The sequence below is a fragment of the Falco cherrug genome, chromosome 8, assembly GCF_023634085.1.
Source record: "Falco cherrug isolate bFalChe1 chromosome 8, bFalChe1.pri, whole genome shotgun sequence".
NCBI classification, from domain to species: Eukaryota; Metazoa; Chordata; class Aves; order Falconiformes; family Falconidae; genus Falco; species Falco cherrug.
The window spans coordinates 31,836,125-31,856,298 of record NC_073704.1 but is presented as its reverse complement, the minus strand read 5'-3'; the positions used below and the strand labels follow the sequence as shown (position 1 = coordinate 31,856,298).

Here is a 20,174-nt window from a genome sequence, read left to right as displayed (position 1 = left end):
AGCAGAAGGAGGACCTTCATCTCCAGAATCTTACATTATCCACTAATCTTAACTACAACCTTGGTACTACGAGGTGAAGAATAAATTGCTGCTTGTCCAGCACTGTTAAACAACAGGATACTTGCTTTCTTCTGCTAACATTGCTATTTGCAGCCTATCTTGTTGTTGCTAATGTTCCTGCAGAGAAAGCACAACATTAGATTTGTAAAATCACACTATATGGGAAGACACTGTGATGGCAAATGCAGGATTATGGTCTCACTGCAGGCTCCAGCAGCAGGGAAAGCTGGTGATGATGTGGGCTGCTCACAGTCTAACATGAAGAGCTTTAAGGATGACAATAGGAACACAAAACAACAAGACCAAGGGCTTCGCTTTCACAGCAGCAATCTTTTCTCTTAGGATTACTCCAGTGCAAAAAAATCCTTGTTCTGCAATGGATCAGTTTCCATAACAAGGAGAAAACTGATATTTAAAGATGAACAAGAATAATTGAGGAATCTTCTGGTTTGGCATAGATCAGAAAAGATGAGATGAATAAAATTAAAAGCCCGGTAAAAGATGCTGTTCTAGCACATAAGATTCCTGCATCCAAATTATGGCTCCCACCCAAGACTGTTTCATTTTACAGGGATGTAATGCTCATTCCTGTATCACAGCCTTTCTGCTGAGGCGTTTCTATTGCAACATTGCCGCTTGTAAATATAACTTGGGGATACCTACAACTTTAGGATGAAAGTTCCTGGCTGTACCTAGGTGCACTGACACCAGCAGAGTAAGCCATCAGAAATATCAGTCGAGCTGTCTGTCAGATAAAACATGCCAGGCTTTACCTAAGGGAGCCTCAGGAAAGTTATGGATGCAGATGGTCAACAGCTCCTGTCAGAAAAACCTGCAGTTCAGCTGCTGCACCCTAATTCAACCCTATGTGAACACAACACACCAAAAAGAAGAAGAGGGATGAGATACTGAAAACTCAGCTCCAGTCAGCACCAGAAAAAGCACCCATTGATTTGGGATGCTGAGGGAAACCGGAGCCTGCCTTTCCCCTTCCTTGCGTACAGCAGGTGTTCACTCACAAGCCTCTTATCAAGTGGTGGAAATAGGAAAGCTCTGTCTGACCAACACGTGCTGTTCTTATAAACTTCTTTAACAACAGTAACATTTCGCATTTTACAGCCCTTCTTGCGCTGCAGGATCGCAATGCACTTTGCCACCTTAAACAATAAGCTGTGACGTGCTGGACCTGTGAGCAGCCGGACAGGAAGAGCTGAAGATACGAGGAGGTTTCCTTCAGGGGTGCAGGCTGGTGACGCAGGGGAAGCCTGTGTGTTCCCGGACGACTTCAATAGCAGGCGGGAAGGACGGGATGCCTGGACGTGGTGTCTGCATGTGCTGTTCCTGCCACAGAGCTGCGTTTGTTTTACGTTGCCTGAAGTGAGAGAGGTTATGCAAAGACAGTGGAGGTGCTAAGAATAACAGGATCTTCATCCTGAAGCCCTGTGAAAGAGTCACAGATACAAATTACCTCTCAACAGTAAAACACAGCAATTCATACAGTCAAACTTATCAACTATTCATGCACACTAGCATTACAAAGTATAACCTCAGAGCAGAAACGTAAAAAAGCAGAGAAAATAGCTATCTCAAGAGGAATCTGGCCAGGATATTAAGAATGTAGCCTTCCTTTCCAGAAATTGCTTACAGGGTTCCTTAGTTGCACCAACAGCTTCAAAACTGTGAACCTCCAGTCTTAACTTCAAAAAAAAGTGCAGTTTTGATATCCAAGTGCCTCTTAGGGGCTCAAATGGATAGGTGTCAATCATTGAGTCATCAGCACCTACCCATCCATGGGAGCTTTCTATCTAAAAATCCCATTTATCAGCAGAATCCCAGGAGGATTACAGTATGATAAACACCTCCATGACAAGTCCTAAACTTCCACACTAACACATTCTTTTACTTAGCCATGTATAAAAGTGTAACACTGAAACACACAGCTTTCTCGAGCATCAATACCTAAGCCAAAGCAATCCATTACAGCTTTCCCATTTGTTTCTGCATTGAGAATAAACTGAAGTTAATTCAGCACAACAGAAACATTGTGTAGAATTACACAATAGAAATATTAAGACAGTCTCAAGAGACTGAATACAAGATTTATATTCACTCCTACATGCTGAATGCCTCCTATAAGGAGGTACAAGTCCAGGCCAGTACCTGCCAAAGACCTGCTGTAAAGCTTCTGTGCCACAGATGTTCAGAGGACCTGTGCAAGGATAGGTCCAGATGAGGCATCAAGGATTGATGCTGCAACAGCCCACAGCTTTCCAGATCAAGGTTCTTCAAGTTTCATTTACTGTAGCTGAGAGGTGTGGGTATTTGCAACTCTGGTGCTTTAAGGTCTTACATAGTACTTATATCCATAATTCTATAGAAATGCTAAGGATGAAACATATAAACTTACACATGAACTCTTTGGTCATGCAGGATTTTTAAATATTTTTTTACAGATACTTGAAATAAAAAAATGCAATAGTGTTTCATAACAGATGACGGCCCCAAGTCCAGACTCCACCACTTGAAGGGAAACAGCACAGCCAAGAAATTGCAAAATGACAAGCACAGTTTTTCAAACAATCTGCAACTCTCCATTATCAACACACAGTACAAGCAGGACTGCGGATGGAAAGAACAATTTATTGCTGTCTGATAAAGAAAGCAGATAGGACTGCACTGGCAAAACAGCAAACAGAGATGCTCCTGCGGGTTCACGCTGTGGCAGCACAACACGTGGGCACCCAAGACCAGTTGAAATCAGGTCATAAAATCCAATTCATCAAAGTAACATTTTAAAAATAGATTGCTCCAGTTGGCTTCCTGTGAAACCTAACTGCTTCAGGCTGCTGCCTGAGCCACCGTTTGCACAGTGTCCACACACCAAAAGGAAAAGTAATGACATGGGAGGTTTTAATTCAGTTCCTGGAACAGCTCTCAGGGAAAATAGATACATAGACTGGAAGAACAAAAAGGAAGTCAGAGGAGGAGATCCCTTCAGAAGTCATTAGCCATAGCTTTAATGTAGCTATGTGTTAGATGGGAAGAAAAAAAAAAAAAGGAAGAGAGAAAAAAGGAGCTTAGTCCTGCTTTGTTTGCCTGTGCACTTTGCTTGCCTGCTAGTTAGGCAACTAGAGTCTGCCCTCCGCAGTGTCTTACTAGTTTAAAGATTTTGAGTTTTATCTGTATAAAGCTTTCATCTTGTCCATTTGACATTCAGGTACTTCATGTGCAAACAGAGGTCACTGCATACCCCAGGAGCAGGGCAAGAGGAAAAGGAGTGACAGACTCCCCCCACAAAACTCTCTTGTTCAGTTCCACAAGACCCCTGTCTTTGGGTTGGGGACATCTAGAAAAAAAGAGCCAGGGAGCAGGTTTGCTCCTTCCTAAATCTTCCAGGTAAACATGAGCCAAAGGAAGCCTTTGCTGGGGAGATGCAGCCACCAAAAAGTAAGGGCCGTGCTCTGGTCTAGGGAGCAATGAACGGGCAGTGGCATTGTACTGGGTCTGGCTGAGATGGAGTTGATTTTCCCCACAGCAGCCCTCAGTGCTGCGCTTGTGTTGGTAGCACACCAGTGTTTTGGCTACTGCTGAGTGGTGCTCACACACCATCAAGGGTGTCTCTCCAACCTTCTAACCCCCCCTCACCAGTGGGACGGGGGTGGGCAAGATCTTTGGAAGAGACACAGCCAGGACAGTTGACCCAAAGTGATTAAAGGGATATCCGACATCCCATACCATGTGAGGTCTGCTCAGCAATAAAAACTATGAGAAAGGAGAAAGAAAGGGGAGCAGTCATTATTTATGACGTTTGTCTTCTGGAGCAACCACGATGCATACTGAAGCCCTGCTTCCTGGGAAGTGGCCGGACGTTGCCTGTTGACGGGAAGTAGAGAATAAAATCTTTTGGTTTTCTTTGCTTCCACACACTACTTTTACTTTATTAAGCTGCCTTCATCTTGATCTACGAGTGTTTTTCCATTATATTTTCTCACCCCCTGTATTACTGAGGAGGGGAGTAACAGAGAGGCTTGGTGGCACCTGGCATCCAACCAAGGTCAACCTACCACAGGCATTTACAGAGAGAGAGAGCTCCCACACCAGCCTCTGCAGTCCACGGACTGGTGACCAGTGCCTGTGCTATACCTCCCACTGTTTCTGTCTCTAAAGAAAAGAAATATAAAGATAACTCCCAAAGAAGAAACTTTCCTTTGTCTATATATTCCCATAGAAAAATGCAATCAGACTTTATTTCTGGTCAGTGTGAAAATTATTCTTCAGAGTAGCACTTAATTACAACTGTTTGCAGTTGTCTCATTCATGCTACATGGGGAATGTTGCTGGTAAATACAGGTGGTACGTGCAATCAATTCAGCACTCTTCAGAAGGCCATGGGTATTTATTCTACACTGGACAATGCCACATTAAGTGAATGGCCCCATTTGGAATAGCAACACACAGGTTTTACATTTGCTAGATATATTCCAAGAGGAAAAAGTATGAGGAAAAATGAGACCAAGAAAAGGAAATCATATACGATGGTTATAGCTCTGTTAAACTCTGCTGTGTGGAACCAGTCAGGAGGTACGTTCCCCAAGCCCACAGTAACTAATGCGCCCACGGGAGACATCCACAGCATAAACTTCAAGGCAGAGTGGTTGGCTCTGCAGCGAAAGGGAATCTGGCACTCGTAAAAGACAACAAAAGCAGGATCAGGGCTGTAAATGGCTCCTGACAGCATTCTCTTCATAATGAGATCTCTGTGAAATATGGAATATATTAGCAAACCTGGGCTGGAAAGCAAAGCATTTTTAGGTAGGTGGAACTTTTTAATAGCATGCCATTAAATCTCTCTTACATTTAGCATTTAATAGATGTAACTTTCACAGCAGCATGCTCATTACAAAAAAGGCACAGGGGACCACACCAAATAGCGAGCAGAATGGACCCAGACCCCAAGTGCCTCGTTTTTTTAGCATACGGGTACCACCATGATGAGCAAAATCTGGATGTCTTAACACATTAAATTAGAAATATCCTTACTCTGCTACTAGTCCTCTTTGGTCCCATCCTGACAGGAGTTTGTCAGCTGAAATAAGGCCAAAATTTCTGCCTGTGTAAATTACTATAGCTCCTCCGCTGCCACTGGCATAGGGCCATTTTCTATGCCAGATGTAGCTCTGACCTACGTATATTTAAAAATACGGTCAGTGTAAAAAAAAATAAATCTTAAGACCGTTTGACTGGCTGGTGCGGACATAGGCAAAGTATGTTAATCCCATTGCCAGGACTAAGGCCAAGATGTATAACCTGTCTGAAGCAGGTCACCTGCATCCATATATAGACACCTATATAAAGTGTTTTAAAAGAAGAGCCGAGTGTTTGCACATCTCTCTGATCTCACCTGTCACTTCAGCCGTGACCTTTGACAGTCCTACAGTAAAAGGGATTGGGGTGCTTTTCCTGGCCCATGCCTTGCCAACAGAAGGCAAAGGCATGCAGTGCTTTGTCAGGGTTTGCTCCACCGCCAGGGGATGGGTTTTTCAAGAACATGCGCACAAAGTCCATGCAGCCTCAAGAAAGCCACTTAGTACAGCTTTGTGCCTGATTATCCCCTTTTTATAGACAGGTTTGATGAGACTTCCCTATTCTACAACAAAGACTGTGACTATGTGTTCTGAAATGCTGTACTAATTCTGCCTATTATTGCTAATTACTATTATCTCCATTACTACAGCACACCAAGGGGACCTGAGGATGGCTGAGCCAAGCAAAGCAGTTATTGTTCATCCTGCACATCTTGAACACTGCTTGACTTCTGAGGTGGATGCTGTAAAAACCTGTCCTTTGACTACCTGAGTAAGAACCTAACAGCCATTGGTTTTGAACTATTGCACATGAGCATCATAGGGTTCCCATGCACAAACATCACAGAATCACAGAATGGTCAGGGCTAGACGGGACCTCTGGAGATCATCTAGTCCAACTCCCTGCTAAAGCAGGTTCTCCTAAATCACATTGCACAGGACCACATCTAGGTGGGTTTTGAATGTCTCCAGAGAAGAAGACTTCACAACTCTGGGCAGCCTGTTCCAGTGCTCTGTCACCCCCAGAGTAAAGCAGTTTTTCCTTATATTCATATGGAACTTGCTGTGTTTCAGTTTGTGCACCTTGCCCCTTATCATGTCACAGCACCACTGAAAAGAGCCTGGCCCCATCCTCTTGACACTCGCCCTTAAGATACTTGTATACATTGATAAGATCCCCTCTCAGTCTTCTCACCTCCAGGCTAAACAGGCCCAGCTCTCTCAGCTTTTCCTCATAAGAGAGATGCTCCAGCCCCCTCATCTTCTTCATGATCACAATGGAGCTGAACCTGGATCAAGCACTGAAATCAATCCCAATTGCAGCAACCAGGTCCAAGCTGCCAGTTACACCTTACTGCACAGGTCAACGATGAGGAAAAGCAGCTTTTCTTTAAAAAAATAAAATAAAATAATCTTTTCCCATGATAAGGGCTTACATGCTGGGAAGTGTCATTTTTACAAACTCCAATTACCCACACAGATCAGCGTTAACTGATCTGAACTCATCTAACCAACAGGTTTTTCCCTCTGCTCGGTTTTAGAACCAGAGGTGTTTCAAACAGGGCCTGTGTTAACAACTTTCTTCTGGCCTCAAATAGTTCAAGACCATCTCGTTAGGAATTTGATAAATAACCTGAAGCAGCAGACAGATTACAGGAATCTGTAATAGATAGCTGACCTATTTAACATCCCAGCTAACTTTTGAGCAGGACTGAGTTGAATAGGAGCAAGCTGTTAACAGGAGATTCGCACACCGTAGATCTGAGTCCTTGAAGCTCACAAGATCATTACTATTTACCCAGTAGGCATGACTTGCTCCTTTGGGCTAAATTTATCTGAATGCTTCAGACTGGCTCTATTAGCATCACTCCTGAACTCTCTGCCTCAGCACAGAAAAACAGAGCAGGAAAGTTAAATTGCTGTGAACACAGTGGCAGTCAGATCCAAGGAGGCTGGCTCTTCATGACATATTTCTCTGAGCAAGAGGCATTAAACGTGAAGCAGAACACCCAAGACTTTGGCTGTGTCTTCACTTCATAGGGAAATGACTTCTCTCCAGAGCGTCAAAGCAAGACAAGCATTTGGTGTAGTCACCATTAAAAGACTGCAGTGTGATAATGATGGTCTTTGATGGTGATGGGCATCTCCTATAAGAGAAAACCTTGATATTTTTCCTGTGATTTGCAGTACCTCCTATGGCTACCTTCCCCACTCTGAACATGGCACATGCACAGGCTTTGCCTGTTCCTTCCTTTCACTATGTGCCCAGCCAAAGTTTGTCAATTTTTTTCTCTGACGTGTCAGAAAATCTACCTTTGGCTTTCCATCCCAAAAGCTCAACTCCAATCAAACCTCTTACTGTCTCATTTATGTGATTTCCTTTGGCTTCTGACCTTCCCCACACTGACATCACCCGCTTCCCTTCCATGAAGGATGCAGACTGTGATCCCTTTTTCTGCCAAGTGCCCTCCAACTCTGAAGTGCTCTGCTAGATGACTTGGTTGCATTCTTCTATGTTTTTAGGTTTCCCTACAGTTTTCTCATTTCTTCCCTATTTTTCTGCTTGTACCTATTCCCAGCCATTCCCCCTGCTCCACACCCCGTGCTAGAATCCTTAATTCCTCTGGCTTGTCATTTAGGTGTCTTTAAAAGAAAAGCATAGCGAAAGATAATTTTTCGGTTAAATGAACTCATAACCCAGTGACAGCATTTATTGTAAGCACGTGATGGCAGGGATCATCTTTTTGTCCAGTGTCACGCAGCATCTGCTTCAAAACCAACTAATCAGTGACTGAGACAATAATACAAATAATAAACTCTGGTAAAGAACCATTGTAACGTGGTGACAATATAATAGGCCCTACAGGAGGATAGCCCTATTGGAAGTTTTATTGCATCCACTCACAATCCTTCAAATGCTCTCCTGTACCTATAGCTTCAAGAGCTACACAGACTGACCGGTACAGCACTTGAAGGGCCTGCTGAAACGAAAGGCAACCCGCTGAAACTTTTCATCTGGAGATTCCACTAAACTTGTCCCGTGGGAAAAGACAGTAGTAAACAGTGGAAGAGAAACACAGTCCAGACATTTCCACAGAAAGTAAATCTGCTTCCACAAAGTACTGCATTTTTCTTGCTAGCTATTACCTTTAGCCTCTTGCAGATTTATTTTTACTACAATTTAAACATATCTGTTACATACCATAACGTTATTATGAGAGACACTAAAGCAGCGAAGTATTCTAGGCACTTGATACCATTTTACAAAACAGGGAATTAAAGCCAGTGATGACTATAGATCACTGCAGCAGCCACCGATGCACATGACCTCCCTTCCACCTTACTTCTTATACCTCCAGACAGAGGGCAAGACGAACAAAAATTGTGGAATTACTCCCAAGGTTGCAGTGTGCTTTCTCTTGCTGTTTAATTAGGGAGAGCAAAAAAGGAATTAAAATGCATCCAGTGGGATGAACTTCTGCCTGCTCCTACTGGGCTTTAGGCACACCACTGGGCTCACAGCCCACAGCCTAGAGCCACTGAAGCTACCAGCTAAGCCTACACATCTCATATTGAAAACTGCCTGGGGCTGCCACACACCTCAGAAACACAGAATAGTTTGGGGTGAAAGGGACCTTTACAGGTCACCTAGTCCAACCCCCCTGCAATGAGCAGGGACACCTTCAACTGCATCAGGTTGCTCAGAGCCTCGTCCACCCCGACCTTGAATGTTCCCAGGGATGGGGCATCTACCATCTCTCTGGGCAACCCGTGCCAGTGTTTTACCACCCTCGCTGTACAACATTTCACCTTATCTAGTCTGAATCTAACCTCTTTCAGTTTAAAACCATTACCCCTTGTCCTATCGCTACAAGCCCTACTAAAAAGTCTACACCCATCCTTCTTATAAACCCCCTTCAAGCATAGAAAGGCTGCAATGAGGTCTCCCCAAAGTCTTCTCTTCTCCAGGCTGAACAACCCCAAATCCCTCAGCCTTTCCTCACAGGAGAGTGTTCCACTCCTCTGTTTTTTTTTGTCCTAGCCGTGAGGCTTGCATTTCATTTTTCACTAAGCTGCTTTAAATAAGCAAAAGTTTACACAAGGGCCTCAGGTTTTGGCTTCATAGTGTATACTCTATTAAGTCTAATAAAACACATTTAAACAAATAAATTCTGTCTTCATTAATCAACTTAGCTTTTCAGTGTTCCAACACTGATGGACGTCTATTCGTATCAAGACAAACTATGGTACAGCGTAACTTTCCACTCCTGAAAAGCACTGCTGCAAAGCTCTTTGTTTTCAACTTGGATGCTGTTTGGCACAACAGTTTGACATTCACTTACAAGACTGGTGAAAAATATGCACTGCTAATTTTCCTAAGTGCCATGTCAGCGTCTCTGGGGGCTATGTGTTTGTCTGCCTTCCCATACAGTAATATGACTTGCTCCCAGCTAATAAAGTGGACTTCACATCAGCTAAGGAGGGACTTTAGTTAGGATGTCTCCCTTTCTTCATTATTGAATGATATATTCATGGCAAAGAGCTAAAGTTGATAACATCTTTAAAATACTTTTTTTTTTTTTTTTCCCCATAACATGGGGGATACAAGCTGATAATCCCTGCAGATCTCCTTTTTCTCCCCCATTGCCCCCGTGGTTTATCATGTCCAATTAGCCATCTGCCATGCCTGCACTGCCATACAAAGGAAGCCCGCTCTCCTCTACCACAGCCCATCAGCAGGGCTATTGTCCCAGCTGACAAACAAGAATCAGACACTATTGTTTCCAGCTGACCATGCTGCTCCCAGTGTAGGCTGCCAGTTGCCATTAAAACAGCGGGAATGCCAGGGTACACTCCAGGAGTCAGGAACCATGCCAGCCACACTGATATTACCAAGGAACCTTTACAAAGCTCTTTTCACTACGTACATTCTAACTTCAGGTAACATACCAACCTGGGCCAGCTACCACTCTTCATATCCTGGCTGCACCACAGCATGCCTGACCTATTGCCTTCACTGTTTTACTGAGCGCTCACCTTGCAAAGGAAAGGCTCACAGCACCCAGGAGAGCACAACACCTTGGAGTCAAATCTTTCCTTGCAATGATTTTTATTTTTTTTTCCATTTTAAAGGTAAGGCATGTCTTCTGTCACTTAAGCACAGCTTATTATGTGCATTACAAAAAAAAAAAAAGTTGTTTAAAAAACCTGAAAACTCCACTAAGTCTACACGGGTACCAATTATGCGAGAAGGCTAATTTAATTTCTCTCACAAACAGCACACACTCACCCTTTTCCCAAGGCCACTTCACTAACAGAAATGACCAGAGCAGCTGGCCTGCCAGTCACCGAGATGTTAAATTGAAGATCATTTCCTCTTATTATTCTCAGCAAAGCATGATGTGACCTTACGCTAAAAACTACAGTCTGCCTAATTATGGCAGTTTTGTTCCATCAGCGAAACTGAAATGCTGGTTCATGTAATTAAGGTTACAAAAAAAGGAATTTCATTTTTAGTTTTAAAGGCAATTTGTTGCCTTGAAGCAGGAATGTGACAAATTAGGCCTATGTACCTACATGCTCTCAGTCATCATATCGGGCAATTTGGAAGAAACAGAAAACAATCCTAGATTTTAGTAACAAAGCCACACATGTTGATAAGAGAGAAAGAACCCAAATAAACCACAATTTATTCTAGGCACTAGTTAATGAAAATGAGCAAGCAAAATGAATATTTATATTTAAACAGAGAAACAGAATTATCTCTTAAGCCTTTGATTAGGAAACAGGAATTGTTTAAACTTCAATAAATGTTTCACACAGTATTTCACATGCCAGCGTTGAACACACATATTTTTAATATACCACTTTGAACCATCACTGAATAGTTCAAAAATAAAGTAAGTGAAAAGCAACTGAAACTAATGTTATTCCACAGTAATCGCATACATAATGACTTTCACAATGACTTCCAAAAGAGAAAAATCTTTGCCCTGGATTCAAATACAGGGTTTCTTCTGAACCAAACTTGAAATAAGACATGAAAACTTAAATATTTTGCTGAAATATTGCTCCATTTTTAGCCTGGAATGCTCTAAGTCCCCTTCGAACACATTGCAGGCCACATATCGCACAGGTTACTGACTCAAACCTAGATTTACAATTGCCATTGTGGTGCCTGGGCCCAGTTCTGTTTTCAGTTACACCCATGAAAACTCCCGAACAATTCCTCTCAAGTCCTCTGGATCTGCACGACAGTAATGCAATCTGTCCCAGAACTGGAGGGGGAGGGGGGGATAAAATATTTCTTTTACAACCCTCCACACTTTAGAGTTGTCCATTCAGACAACCATATTTGACTTCTCTTTTCATATCCAGCTTTCTTTTGCAACACGTATACTGTAATATTCACTGTTATTCTTGCCAGATTTGCCAGGCAAAATTCCCCAAGTGGCAGAGTCCCTTCAGTTAAACACAGGGTGCGTGTGCCATGCAAGGCTGTAAAACGGGAGTTGTTTATCCAAAGAAATATTAAAAGCAGGACACCAGTCCAAATCAAACAAAAGCACAAATACTTCTAAGTTGTTTCATGACTGACTTTAAGTTCCAGCCATAAAATGCATAGCACTGTGGGTTTATAAGGCCTAATACTCCATAAGTATTTTCTTTGATATAACTATGAAGTACTTAAAATACCACTGGGTACTATACGGTACATGTCGCCATGGAGCAATAAAGCTGCTATACATCCATAACCAACCTTCCTAGGGACCTCAAGGTCACAGCAGCTGAAACAACAGAATACTTCATCCCCCACCTTCAAAAGGCCCAGAGCACCTGTCTGGCCAGAGGACTCCCCAGCAGGCTCTTAACGCGAGGGTGTGCTTGGAAATGAAACCCAAAGAAAACCCCCTACCAAACCCATCAAAGCTGCTCCCATTTTTAAACTCTCATGTTTCCCCAGCAGGTTATTATCATCGGACTTGACAAAATACACTATGGGAGGCAGGTATTGGGAAACAGCGATAGTTGCGTTTGCCTGGCCAAGCTGGATGTTCAATTGCATCCATGTAGCTCATCATCCCAAAACACACATGGCCATCTAAGGCCACATGCAAAATGGGCTACAGAAGCACTAGGACGGTTGTACAGGGCTCCTCTCTGGTGACTTTGGGACAGCACTTTTCTTCTTTCAGTTTCAGCCTCAAAACACAGTGTCAGCAACAGGTCCGTCCATCCCGTTCCCCCCCACCAATAACTTCTGTAGGTGCCGTATCAAGCCTTACTGCATTGCCTGTGAACTTTACTAATGTCTGTGCTATAAGCTTACATTCCCTGTTGCACTGTGTCCTGGAAATTGAAGATTGTGAACCTCAATGCATAGCAGCTCTAAACAGAAGCTGGGTGTGAAAGGCCTCTTCCTCTGGAAGTAATTCTGTTCAGCGTTAATTGAGTTAATATCAAGAGAATAAATATCTTCCTACTGCCCTATAACACAATGCAATCTCATCCAGAAGAACATTGTAAATTACTATCAGTTGTCACCCCCATTGCCCTGTATGTACTTCTCAGTGAGAAGAAAGGAAGAAGTATGTGCAATAAATGCTTTTCTGAACAGAAATCACCAAAGTAAATTGCTCCCTTCCAGTATCAAACAGAGATCCTTCCCTTTTTACACAAGACCCCACAAATCAGCACGTTCTGCCCCATTTCTGAGCAGCGTCTGTAGGACGAGATAGGAATGACTGTCCTCTTCCCTACCAAGAACTCTTGATTCACCTATAGATCCTTTGCCACATCTACATGCCAATTCCTGGACTAGCAGAGCTCCCTCCAAGAGTCCTGAGGAGGAGATGGGACAACAGCAGGGCACAGCCACACAGCCTTCTCCATGCACTGGGCTACCCGGTGACAAGAGGCTTAGGAGGATCTGGGTCCCCACATGATAGCCGTCCTCCTCCCTCACATCAATCACATGAAAAACCACCTACATTAGACAATAAGAAAGGAACAAACCTCATAATCCTGACAGGGTCAGAGGTCAAAGCCTCCAGAGAGCAGTGGAGATTTTAATTAACAGCATCACCTCAAACACAGGAGCTTTCCAAGTGGTAGGCACAACCTGACGGTCTTTTCTACAACAGAAACTCCTTTATGAGCACACATTACCAGACCAGGCCTTACAAAGTCTCAAGGTGAGGAAGCCAGGCATCACACGAACACCTCACCCCCAGTGACAACTCGACTGAATCAATTTATCTGCTCTATGAGGAAACACTTGATTCCATCAACCTCAAGGAGCACTTCTCTGCAGACATCATTTCAAGCACGTCTATTGATCAAACAGCCTGGCCACTGCCAATCATTTTAAAGTTATTAAGTAGCGGAGCTGCCAGTCACTTGTGCACAAATGAACAAAACTGGACGTATAGCTGCCTGGTGGAAAGCAGAAAGCAAACAGAATAATTCATTGCAGTCAAAGGAGATGGAACAATATCAATTTTCAACTCACTCACAGGAAGTATCGATAACAAAGTCAGCATCTTCATATCAGACATAATCAATGTTATACTTAAGTGCCATAAAAATAAATCAGAAAATAAAACTGTATCTGCTAGCGGATAAGAAATATCGATGATTACCTTTTCCAGTAATTGGTAGTTTGCTAAATTGTTCTGCCACTGACCTCTGTAAATATTTAAAATTTTGGTAAAGGTTTTCCTTACATGTTTCACCCCTGCTTCCAAAACATACTGCAGAAATTCCTGCAGCTTCGGCACAAAAGTAAAGCTTCCCTTCTGTGTCTGTATCCAAGGGGTATCTGTCATTTGTATGCTTTACAAGGTGACTTACTTTATGTTTGAAACAAGCAGTATTTGGAGTCAGTTCCACGCAATATAAAAGTCTTAGTATACATTTAATATAGACTACCCAGAGTTCCAGAGAACTTGCTCATATTTTATTTGTCCGCAAAATAGACATGAAACTTACCAAGACATACCTAGGCATAGATTTGGTTTCTTATTCAAACATAAGCTCAAACAGAAGGGATAGATGTTGCACAGAAATTATTGCCTCAATTCAGCAGCCAGCATTATCCCAGAAATCAGAGCTGCAGACTGTAGTAGTCATTTCTGCCCTTAAAGTCCCTCTGCCTGTTAATTTTTATGCCAGTTACATGGGAGTGATTCTCTAAAAGGAGACTGAATTACTCTGTGCGTGTATCTGATGGTGAAAATTAGAATAGTCCCTACCCTGCCTGCCTCCTGAGAGGTTTAGCTGACTGCCAGCATCAACCACACAGGTGTTAAATCCACGCTTTTTCTTAAAAAGTCCTTCCTAGTTCTCATCAGTGTAAGCATCAGAACAAACCTTCCTTTATTACCTCTTGTTAATTCTTCCAGTTTTACTTTCCAGGTACAGCTCAGAGAGCTGCTATCTCAGTTGCCATAGCTGATAAGGGACTGCTACCTCCAAGTGTTTGGGGTGCTGCTGGGGGAGCCGCTCTGTTCTCTGCATCAGCCTCCTCTGCTGGTACCAGGGAGCAGCCTATCGATCCTCCCAGCTCAGCGCGAATCCCAGCCAGTTGCTAAAAGCCTCCAAGTGAGACAGTAGTTGTTTGAATTCCATTTTTTTCACTGAGAATAACGAGTTCATGCTTTTTCATGTAGTGGCTATGAATTTGGGAAGAGTTTAGACAGCTCAGTGTATGCTTGTGCTATTAGAGCAGCTAATCTTTAAACCACATAGGTTCATTTTTTATTTGATGTGAATGTTCAAGGGTATGTAAACCACAACAGTTATGCTTTAGAGATTCAGCATATAAATCAGGACAGAAGGAATAAAAAAAAAAAAAAAAGCGCCGGTATCAACGGAAGAAGGATGCTAAGTCAATGCAGGTCTCTGCAGCTACTACAGAGCAGACCCTATCTCACAGTCCTTACTCGGGCACAATTGCTATTGACAGCCAAGAAGACAAGTGGGAGAGTCAGTTGTGTCCTGTCTACAGCTGTTCTCCTCAGCCCCACATCAGCTGTTCTCTCTGCCATCCATTAAAACTAACTTCAGACAGGCACAAGAGCAGCGCACAAACCCCAGAAGTGAACGGTGGCACAAACAATGCAGGAAACAGCACACAGTGCAATTTCACGAGTCTTGTCTGCTCTCATGCTTTTTCCCCCCCTACTTCCCAGTGATGTTGTGTGGCTGTTGTAACAGCTGACAACCAAAATGAATAGGGTTTTTTCATGTCATCTTTTTGGACACAAGATGCTACATAACAGCACAGAAACAAGAATTTTGCCACCTCCTTCCACAAAGCTTAAGGTAGGTGAAACAACCACCAGGGACGGCCTATGCATGTATGGTTCAGCACAAGGATGTGGCCTAGGCACCTTTCCAAGTCCAGGTTCCTGTGATTTTCTCCCCTCAGCAAGCCAAAGTGTTAGGAGACTTTCTGAAATCTCCAGGTTAAATGTATAAGGCAGGTGACAAGCGTATTCATGGATCTACAGGTGAACGTTCAGGTGGAAGCAGATTGGGAGAAATGGCTAGCCACATGACTTCCTGTACTTTTTCCTCACTTAGGAATACTTTTTTTCCTGTAAGATAGACAGATTTGATTCTCTCCAAATTCAATTCTGCTAACGTGCTTATGTTGAGAAGGCAGTGTCACAGAGAAATGATTCAGCTTTGGGTGAAAGAAGGGAGAAAGAAAAGGTGGGGGAAAACTTAATTAACAGGTTCCTTTCAGAAGAAAAATTGGTGGGTTATTTTTCTTTTTATAAACAAATCTGTCATTGTTGAGACTTCAGAAATGAGCTTGTAACCAGGTAGGCGATCAACAGGCAAATATCCTATGGCTTAATGGCTTGTGGATCACAAGATACGCACAGCCAGACCTTATTATAGTTATCCTCTAGATCAAAGAGTTTTCACACAAATGGGGTACAGTCTATCATAGCAGGGAGCTGCTGCAAGCCTTCAGGATTTTAAAGTTTTGGTGATTACATTATTATTTTTTTTTTGTAACTGGAGCTCAAAGCACTGTGTGTAGCTAATGAGCAGGTAGAAGGAGGAAAACAGCTGAAAAGGAAAGTCTTGACAAACAGCCATGACAGTAAGTTTCAGTCCTAGACTCTAAGGGTCAATCCCCTTATGAAACAAGTATTAAATCCTTTACAATTTTTAATTAAAAATCTGTGAAGAAGCCTATAATACTGCAGATTTTGTCGGGGGGTGGGGGGGGGTGGGCAGGGAAGGCAGACCACAAGTTGTTTCTGTTGAGATGCTGACCCTGTGCAAAGCCCTGCTTCAGAGCGGTGGGCTCCCACACAAACACCACTTCACAAACGGGTGGTGCAGCAGGGACCCCCAGCACGTACCCAATGCCCAGAGAATTTAATTAGCCACCGCATCATTAGCGAAGGCCCCACACCACGCTCTGCTGTAGCCCAGCTACACTTCAACTCCAGCATCCCCTGAAACGGGAGACCGACCCACACGGCTCTCGCCCTGCCCTAAGATACTTCGCCAGCCCGTCCCCGCGAGCTCAGCACCCCGGGCCGGCAGCGGGGCCGCGGGCGAGCTGTGCCCGGGCCGCCTCTGCCTCGCTGCCCACCCGCGGGCGGCACGGGGGGCGCCGGCGCTTCGCCCGGGCGGACCGGGGCGGCAGGGCAGGCAGCCGGCTGCGTCCGAACACCGGCGGGTACCCGGGCGGCCGCCGCCGCTGCTCGGGGCGGGGGGCGGCGGGGCCCAGCCGGCGCAGCCTCCCGCGGCGGCGACAAGGCGGCGGCTCTCCCCGAGCATCACCGCGGGGCTTTTGTGCCTGCTCGGGGCGGGGGCCCGGCCGGTCCCCTCCCGAGGCGGCCGGCGGCGGGAGCGCAGCCCCGCAGTAGCATCCTCCTCCCGGGGGCGGGAGCGGGGACAGGGGAACGGACGAGCCGAGGGGCTGCGGCGGACAATGCGAGGAGGCAGACGGGGACCCCCTCCATTCCCTCCTCTCCCCTCCCCGCGGCTCCGCTGCCGGCGGTGCCCGCGCCGCCGCCGCCAGCCCCGCATCCCGCGGCGGAGGCAAGGCCCGGCGCTGCCCCGGCCCGTTCGCCGCGGCTCCCCTACCTGTTCGGAAGAAAGCATCCACCTCGGAGTCGGGGACAGCGCCTTCCTCCGCCGCCCCTTCGGCAGGATTCATGGCTGGGGGAGAGGCGGCGGCGAGCCCGGCGGCTGGTAATATCCAGTGAGTTAGGGAGGAGGAGAGCCGAGAGAGAGGGAGGGAGAGAGGGAGGGAGAAGAGGAGGGAGGGAGGGATGGAGGCGCGTTTAGCAGCGAGCCCAGCCGAGCGCCGCCCGGATCATCCCTTCCGCGGTGCCTGCGGGGCGGCTGCCCCGGGGCTGGGCTGCGCTGCCCCCGGGCTGCGCTGGGCGGCGCGGCCCGGGGCGGGGTGCGGGTGCCGGTGCCGAGCCTCGCCGCCGGCCCCCTCCCCTCCACCCGCTATTGTTCCGACCTGCTCCGCTCCCCCGCGCCGCCGCTGCCCCTCGCCGCGCTGACAGCCCAGCCCGGCCCGGCCCCCGGCGGCCGCCCCCGCCGCTTCCCTACCGGCACTTCCTGAGCCAGGCCGGGCCGCGGGCCGGGGAGGCTGAGGCGCCCCCCACCGCCGGGGCAGCCCCTCCGCGGGGCGCGGCCGCTCCGCGCAGCAGCGCGCCCGGGGCGGGGATGCAGCGGCCGCCGGCGGAGCGGGCCGGGCACAGGTGCGGGCCCGGGCGCCCCAGCGGGGGGGTGGGTTTCTTTATTCCCTACCCCCCGGCGCTCCGCAGCCGCACGGCTGAGCATCGCCGGCCTGCGCCGCTGCCATGTCTCCCCCGATGAATAACCGCGGGGGCACGGCGCAGCGCTCGGCTGTCAGCTGGGCAGGTACTCGGCGCGCGAAAGTGAACGCCGGTGTGATTTACACGGCAAAACAAAAAACAAACAAACAAACAAATTTTTTCTTTGTTTTGGAGTTATCGGCGGGTTGGGTTTTTTTTTGCGGGGGTTTGGGGTTTTTTTTGTTCCTGGGCTGTGGGGTACAATTGCTTTGGAAACGATCAATGAAACTGCACGTTGCTGCAGGTATGCCTTCGTATGTTATCCTTCACAGTCCCAGGTAATGAGAGAGCCAAAAAAAAAAAAAAAAAAAAGAGTTTGAAAAGCCAAGACCCTGGTCCCCACTCAGACACTGATTCAGCTAGCTAAATAATTTTGATTTCTCTGCCATAGCTCCAATATTTGTGATTTGGGATGACAATTGTTGTCTCTAAAGGAGCACTGTGAGGAACACTTGTTTGTTAGCAGCTGAGCTGGGTATTATTCCCTGAGACCAGCTATCAAGATTTCAAGCACAGACAGAAAGACAGATGTTTGCCATTTGGGCGCTTTTCTTTCTTCTCCTGTTCACCTGTTGAAGTCTCACCAGCTCCTCATTCTTCTACAGTCAGGTAACAGCTCTAGAACTAGCAGCCTGCTTAAGGAGAAATTTGCTGTTCCCCCTATTAAAAAGACCATTGTAAAACAGGAGTTACTCTCACAACTCACAGTTGTTCGTCCTCGCTACCTCTACCATTGGAAAGAAAAAGCAACTGTTGGAGCAATCACCCCTCTGGCTGCACTACCCTTGGATAACCCATCCTTGGTGCAAAATTGCATCTCCCACCCTCAAGAACACAAGTATTTTAGCCGGCAAGTCCTCGTGCCCTCAGTGTCATTATCCTGCAGGGGTAGTGCCCAAACACCACTCCTTTGCCACTGAAAAACTCTGATGTTTAAGGGACTCTATGGATGCACAGGGAGGAAGTCAGCTGTAGAAGATAAGGACAAAACATCTCTGGGAACCTGGTCACCACGAGGGGGACTCGCTGGAGCACTTCAAAAGAGCTAAGTATCAGTCTAGTGCAGCTTAAGAAAAAAATACTCCAAAACAGAAGTCTCAGACCAACTGGTTGTAAGTAGTAGTCTCTGGATCAGACCTCAGTCTGTCAGGTATGTTAGCAGCTGAGGCTGGCAGAACCTTTCCTGTTTCAGCTCAGAGTATTTTAAGCAGAGGACCACGGGTTTGCTCCATATGATCTCTTCTCAATAGAGTGTAGAGGAAGAATGGGTTTGGATGGATGCTCACTGACTAGATATATTGCACTTGATAAAAAGGCTGAAAATTTCCCTGCAGAAACTTAGCTGTCAAAATGGCATTGACCTGGCAGGATGAGCACAGAGATCCCAGTCACATAGTCTCTGACCTTACTGTTTACTACTGGAATTGAAAGAGAATTGAGAAGCAAATCATATGTCATGCCCGGGGACAGCAGAAATAGAAGGAAATATCCCATATAGATAGCATTTAGTTTCCCCCTGGTTGCCTTATTCCAGCCCTTCTGATCTCTGATCTACTGCCCATTTCCCAAGCCTAACACCAGCTGCTTTTAATTGAAGACATTTACCTTTTTATGTTTATGGATAAAAAAGGGTCGTTTCACAACTATCTTCAGAAAACATCAACACAAAAGCTATGTCCAGGCTCGCAAAGCTCATTGCGGACATTTGTGCTGCCTCTGAGCTCATCTCCTTAGAACAACCAGGATGCCAGGACCACCTCCGTATTAGTAACACCAGCAATAGGGCATTACCACAAGCACCAGACCTTCTTCAGTGACCATTCAGCCCTTCCACATCACACCAGGATGCAGAAAAGCCTTCCAACCGCCAGACATAAGCCAGCTACATTATTTCAAATCCCATCTTAAGATCTCATCTCTGAATATTCTCTTCCCACAACTCAGATTCCCTCCTTAACCCTCATTCTCCCCCGGACTCTTACATACAGGTTGATTTGTGAGTGTGCACTAAAGCCTTGGTAGCTAGGAAGAACGTGGCTTCCTTGTAAAGCACTTTGAATCCACCCAGGATTTGGTACAATCTGGTGATTTTTAGAGTCAAAGCATTCCTCCTTCAGGAGCATTCTTAGAAGCTACAGGAGTTACCTATAAGCAGAGAAGGTTTCAG

At 45.8% G+C, this 20,174-nt stretch overlaps 1 protein-coding gene across 8 annotated transcripts in view; it reads right to left on the bottom strand.

Moving 5' to 3' along the window:
* Window positions 1-17,652, bottom strand: part of KALRN (kalirin RhoGEF kinase) — a 528,324-nt gene extending 510,672 nt beyond the window's left edge. For 3 of the 8 annotated variants that reach the window (XM_055717655.1, XM_055717654.1, XM_055717653.1), the window contains exon 1: window positions 17,262-17,647. In XM_055717655.1, coding sequence (XP_055573630.1) covers window positions 17,262-17,334 — 73 coding nt within the window. In that variant the 5' untranslated portion in view covers window positions 17,335-17,647. Of the gene's footprint in view, window positions 1-17,261 lie in introns of all 8 variants that reach the window. The other 5 variants (XR_008733430.1, XR_008733429.1, XM_055717657.1 and 2 more) reach the window with 4 other exon arrangements.
* Window positions 17,653-20,174: the final 2,522 nt, after the last annotated feature.